A 6126-nucleotide genomic window follows, 5' to 3' on the forward strand; every position below is an offset into this window, starting at 1 on the left:
AGATAAGATATTTACTTGCCTTCTCCACAGCATTCTTTATTGTTAGCAATGACCGTTTGTGTCCCTCTGCAACACTCTGATTGATTAACGTCAAACAACTGTGATCCACAGCAATCCGCCAGAAATCGAGGCATGTCGTACAATTTCTGGTCACCACAGCATTTCTTTTCAGAGATGTTGTATATCTCATTACCGCACAGGTTTTCGTTAAAACTAAGGACTTGTTCGTTAACACAGTACTGGCTTCTTACATCGAAAGCCTTGTCATAACAACAGAAGTTGTTCTCATTGGTTGCGATGGTGAATAAACCATTGAATTCACAGCAGATTTGTGACGACTTGTTATACAATGATTGCCCTCCACAACAACCTAAAACAATAAAAGGTTAAAGGTCACGCAACAACGCTCCTGCAACTGACGGAATGATTTTTGAATACAAGTATCAAATAAACGGTGGGTATGAAAAATGTTTCAAATTATTTTTTTAAAAAGACGCCTATATGAAAAAGATATTATTTGCACAAATAATATGGTAAGGTATATATTTATTTGTATGTTGTCTACAATGTCAAGAAGTAAACGTCCCTGACCTTGAGAGTTGTTATGTAAATCCCCGCCACAACACGTGACTTGGTCGGTGGTGACTCTATATAAATTGGATCCACAGCAAACTTTGTTCTCTTTTTCATGAAGAGCATCATCACAGCAAATTCGTTGTGTCGGGTCATAGAGCTCCCCTGTAAAAGTTGGCGCTCTTTATTTTAAAACATGCACTGTACAGAGGGGTATTTTTATCATTGTTACACTTTTTGTGTCTGCACATGTATAAACTTGAAATCTCAATCCTCGTTGATCATATATAATATTTCAATTTTGATGGCTTTGTTTTCATTTATCTTTAGTTTTAGGATATTCTAATTATACATTATCACTAGATAAATTATTTAACGCATATGTGTTAGGATTATTCAACTATTCACCATTGCAGCACATCCTCCCTTTCCGATCGTGAACCATTCCATTGCAGCAAATCTGTGTCCTGGGGAAGTAAGATTCGGGTTTTTTATTCGGTCCACAACAAAGATCTGTCTTGCTAGGAATGGCTGTATTTGAATGTTCATTAAAAATGCAGCCATTTGTAGCACCTGTTAAGTTGAAAAGGTAACCTGTTTAAATAAACAAAAAGATACATCAAACTTGAGTTTGGGCTTTGGAGCATCAGATACTCAGAAGAATGAGGGCCGTTTATACGTCACTGATAGAATGGGCCCAGAATTCTAGTTATCTTTACCGCTTCGTGTAAGATAAAACCTAGATTTTTACCCTTCCTGCCACCATTTTGGAGAGCAATGGTGTAAAGTTGGTAGAACATGTTGTGTCAATAAAATATTGTCAGTTGATCTGAGCCCGAACGAATTTGTAACTTATTTGAACAATACATTATTGTTTTGTAATTCAAAATATTCTAAACTTTCTTTCTTTCGTTTCATTCAGTATAAAAAGCCAAAGGGTTCATTCATGCCCAGGTTCAAATGACATGACAATCCTTATTTTATGAAAATAACATTATTACTGGCGTCTGAAAACATTTCATGAGCCTCCGGAGGATTATAAATAACTTTAAAACCGCTGTACGATCCATATTACCGTGCTAAATTTAATAGTTTAAGTAACCTAAATTAGGATTTGTGTTACTTGTATATCTTATTTTACAATTCAATATAAAATTGTCATGACTTATAAACAATATATATGTTGTTAATTTTGCTTTTATGTATATTTGTTTTGCAAAAACCGCTTTTGATCGGGCATTTAATCTCATAAACTACTTTTTTTTATGGTGAATGGAATTAAAATAATTGTTTGTTTGATTTTAAGTTATTTTTGCCCCTTTCACCGCCCACTTGTAAATTAAAACGTTAAAGTTTTAAATACATGTAAATAATTCGTGTAAAATCGAATTTAACATACTAATCAATGCTTTTAGATACTGTGCATGTATAGCTGTGTAACTAATGGGATGTCTTACCCAGCAGTAGGCATTGAAGAAAGGGGAGACAACAAGCTCCCATTGTGATCGTCTTCATCTTCATATTCTTTTCTACATAATCAAAGAAATAAAGTCTTAATAAAATCAATAAGCATAAATCTCGACTAGCTTGTCTTTATTATGGCCAACAATTGATAGAAGTAGATCTACCACACACATACAAATAAACGTAGAACATTTGCGTGAATGTTGAAAAGGTCCGGTTTAATTTACAGGAAATGGTCCCTGTTTATTTTTTAGTAGAAATGGTGTCAGAAATTGTAGTTCAAATGTAGGAAAAGAAAATACCCTCCTTTGTGAAGTCTACAGGCATTCAAGTTTCACTTTATGTGCCTTCATTTTATCAAGGGGAGTAAAAATTAAATGGTTAAGAAAGTAAATTTGTCTTTAGTTATTAAACTTTAAATAAAATTAACGTCACATTTAATTTGAATATAAATGAATATTTCCCCAAATATAAATTGCCTTGAAAAAAATAAAATGAATAAATCAATGATACAACAAAAGTTAATTTAAAAATGTTTCCAACAATACGAGATTATATGAATTTTATTGTAAAAGAATGCATACTGCATTTTTAAATTTTAAAAAAAAGCATACAATATACCTGCTTGATAATGAAAACCGTGAATTTAAATAATGGCTAATGTATAGAAACTTGTACAATTGTTGGAATTTAAATCTTTGGGGAAAAATAGGGATTTAAATAGTCTTTGGATTATGTCAATTGATAATGACATGTACAGATGCCGAAATGCGTTGGAAATAGAAATGTTGGAATATGAAATTCCCGGGAAAATACTAATATGCAAGTAAAGGTCTTTTTAAAGAAAATGGACTTCACTCTGTTTTTTTAGAAGCTGATTTCATTAAATGAAAAATTGTTAGAATCTAGCAATTATATATATATATATATATATATATATATATATATATATATATATATATATATATATATATATATATATATATATATACTAGACTTGAACACTACTGATAATTTACATAAATTTTGAACGGAAACCGTAATTTGGTGAAAGAAAGATAACTCTATAAAGCCTGTTATTCTTAATAGTTTGCTATTTTCATTGTCAACAAAAAATGTCCATGAGTTATGTAATTAGGCAAATACATTTAAAAGTGTTCAAAATTAAGAAAGAAGTTTTTGGTTTTTTTTTTTTTAGATTATCCTCTATATCATCATGTTTGCTATTACAATGATTTGATTTTCATTTTTCATTGTTATTATAAACATTGGTATCCCACAGTCAAATTTAAGATTGTGATTACTAGTATATGAATACGGATTATCTATGTATAGCTACAACTATGAACTGCATTTTTTGAAATTCAAATTCATTTTCTGTAACTTCTTCATTTATTTAAAGTTTAAATTTTGGAATTTCAATGACAAAATAAAATGACTAAATTTAAAGATTAAATGGTCACTTCAATATAAAGTGAATATCGCTTTTTGGGGGCGGGGGGACTTTATTTATGTAAATTTATACAGCTCGACAAAAGGTATTTTTTTCATGCCTCAATGCTTTTTAGATCATAATTAGAATAGATCTATGTCATGAAAAATCCGTGGCACAATCAGGAAATGGAATTTACTATCGATTTAGAAATTGTGGGGATAATGCATGAAACAACATATGGTGCCCAAAGAAACGACTATACCCGGTGAATGGTATATATATTTCTAATGATACGATATAATACCCGTCCTATTCTATATTTCTATGAACACGTACTTATCAATGTTTACAATTTATACATTGTGTAATAGTCCCCATCTTCGGTATGTTTTAATAATTAAGATACAAAATGATAACGTTTTAATGAGATGATTTATATTTTTCTGTTTCCATACACTATAATTGATGATAATAAATTCAATTTCAAAAGATACGTGTATTTTGGTAATTCTTATAAAGGGGTAGAAAGGAAGAGAGGAAAACACGATTTCTATGCATTTTCTGTCACGTGTTTGTGATTTGAAAAGGTAGCGCTTACATGAATAGTACTTAGATTAAACCGCTGTAAATATTTAACTACAGGATATCTACCTGCCATGATCCTTATAACGTGGTAGATAACTACTTTATATACTTTACCTGTAGGAGTTGTTCGCACCACCGCTACAGATCAAATAAAACTATCAAGATCAATATCTACTTTTAATTGATTTTTTGAATATTGTTTGAAAACTTTTTATTCCCATAATTAAGATGTCATAAAAATACTATAGAAGTAGCAAAATTTTCATTTTGTCCTAATTCTGAAAAGATTTGAACGAAAGGTTTTCCCTGTTATAGTATTATTCAGGGATTATATTGATTGTTGACCTGTGTAAATCACCTCTTTCTCTAAATGGGATTTCTCTGCTGTTACTACAATTAATTGTCCTGTTTCGGTTTTTTAAATCGAGCATAACAAGATATACTTGACCTTTAAACCCGACACTTGTATTATAGATAAATGTTGCGGAAGTTTTTAACTTTTATTAATGAGAGGTTTTTAAGCCTTTCCTATGGCCTACATCATAGATTAAAATATCACGCATATTTTGTCCTAAAATTAAATCTTCATATACAAATATTCTGTACTACCTATAATTATCATTATACATGTAACTGGCTAAGTTAAATCCCTGTCACCTATAAAAGATCTACAAATGTGGGAACAAAGCCCTTGCTGGGGTCAGAAAGTAGACACTGGGCCCTGGGACATGGAATAAGAAAATCTACAATACTCTCTCTCTCGCTCTCTCTCTCTCTCTCTCTCTCTCTCTCTCTCTCTCTCTCTCTCTCTCTCTCTCTCTCTCTCTGTGTTTGCATTTCAACATCGTCATTTCTAAATAGTTGGAATGAGATTTCAAAGATTTTTTGCATCTATAATAATTCTTAATTACGAACGAGAGTTCAGCAACTGTAAAATGCAAAATATTTAACATTTTAAAAAACCAAACAGAATCAATTTTAGATTTTTGCTTCAATTTCCCCTATTGGAATATCAAAAACTAAGTATTCAAGTTACTAGTATGCAATTTCATGATTTTATTTTTGAAATCAAATGTCCGGAGAGGGGAAGTAATTAAACTTTGAAATGCATGGCTAGTTCTATTAATAATGTACACCGTGACAATCGATAGCGTAAATTCCATTGTATAATTCTGTTTTGAGGTGTATTGTTTTCCCTAACCAGGCAAGATATATAGGCCAGAGTTAGGTACTCTGCATTTTAAGGAAATTTTATTTCCAATTGTCATTTCTTTTCCTTATACATGTAACTTTTCCTTGTAAAATGCAAAAACCCTAAGACAAACATGGATTTTTACGCCAATGGTTGCTGTTGTTTTGTCTTTAATTTTTCAAAGTCATAAGAAATTCATATAAACAGAAAAACCAGACATTACGCAGTGTAACAATATCTACGTATCATTTTTACCACCGGGATAAATGAATCCGGCGTCAATAAGACTAAGTTTATTTTTTCTATTTTGAGAGAGAGAGAGAGAGAGAGAGAGAGAGAGAGAGAGAGAGAGAGAGAGAGAGAGAATATTAATTTAGCGTTCCTTCAGACATCTTGTTTTTTTTTCTATTTCAGAGAGAGAGAGGAGAGAGAGAGAGAGAGAGAGAGAGAGAGAGAGAGAGAGAGAGAGAGAGAGAGAGAGAGAGAGAGAGAACATTAATTTAGCGTTCCTTCGGACACCTTGTATCAGGTGCATGGAGAGCTCACCCCACCCCAATTAATTGTCATTTTATTGAATTTTCTAATCAACATTTTTTATCAACCGTCAACATCCTTCGTAATTTATATATCATGCATGAATTAATTACAGACTTTCGGTTCCCCCATTTTTTGGAACAGTAAAAAAGATATTGAACTGTTGAAAAATATGATTATAATTTTTTTTTTTTTTTGGAAATGTAACACCACAACACCCTACTTCAACACCCCCACTTTAATAAAATCTGTTTTACGGTGTTCGTGAAGTTGTTCTTTTCTTTCTAAATAACACCCGTAGTCTCAAAAACTTTATGATTAACTTAATGTAACGAAAAGATAA

The 6126-nt window shown here is 31.5% G+C and overlaps 1 protein-coding gene across 1 annotated transcript; it reads right to left on the minus strand.

Annotated features, from left to right (window-relative positions):
- Positions 1-11: 11 nt before the first annotated feature.
- Positions 12-2108, minus strand: LOC117689211 (galaxin-like). The gene is made up of 4 exons (XM_066087110.1): positions 2031-2108; positions 982-1167; positions 592-738; positions 12-370 (listed from the first exon to the last, which is right to left on the minus strand). Exons 1-4 carry the CDS (start codon positions 2092-2094, stop codon positions 12-14), a joined length of 756 nt encoding a protein of 251 aa, XP_065943182.1. The 5' UTR covers positions 2095-2108.
- Between the last annotated feature and the right edge of the window lie 4018 nt (positions 2109-6126).

Source organism: Magallana gigas, chromosome 6 (genome assembly GCF_963853765.1).
Source record: "Magallana gigas chromosome 6, xbMagGiga1.1, whole genome shotgun sequence".
In the NCBI taxonomy this organism is placed as follows: Eukaryota; Metazoa; Mollusca; class Bivalvia; order Ostreida; family Ostreidae; genus Magallana; species Magallana gigas.

Excerpts from the sequence above, each read along its gene's own strand:
- LOC117689211 (XM_066087110.1), bottom strand. The coding sequence starts at position 2,094 with ATGAAGATGAAGACGATCACAATGGGAGCTTGTTGTCTCCCCTTTCTT. Across the intron at positions 1,168-2,030 it reads TCTTCAATGCCTACTGCTGG|GTTACCTTTTCAACTTAACA; the intron begins GTAAGACATCCC and ends TTATTTAAACAG. Across the intron at positions 739-981 it reads AGGGAGGATGTGCTGCAATG|GGGAGCTCTATGACCCGACA; the intron begins GTGAATAGTTGA and ends CAACTTTTACAG.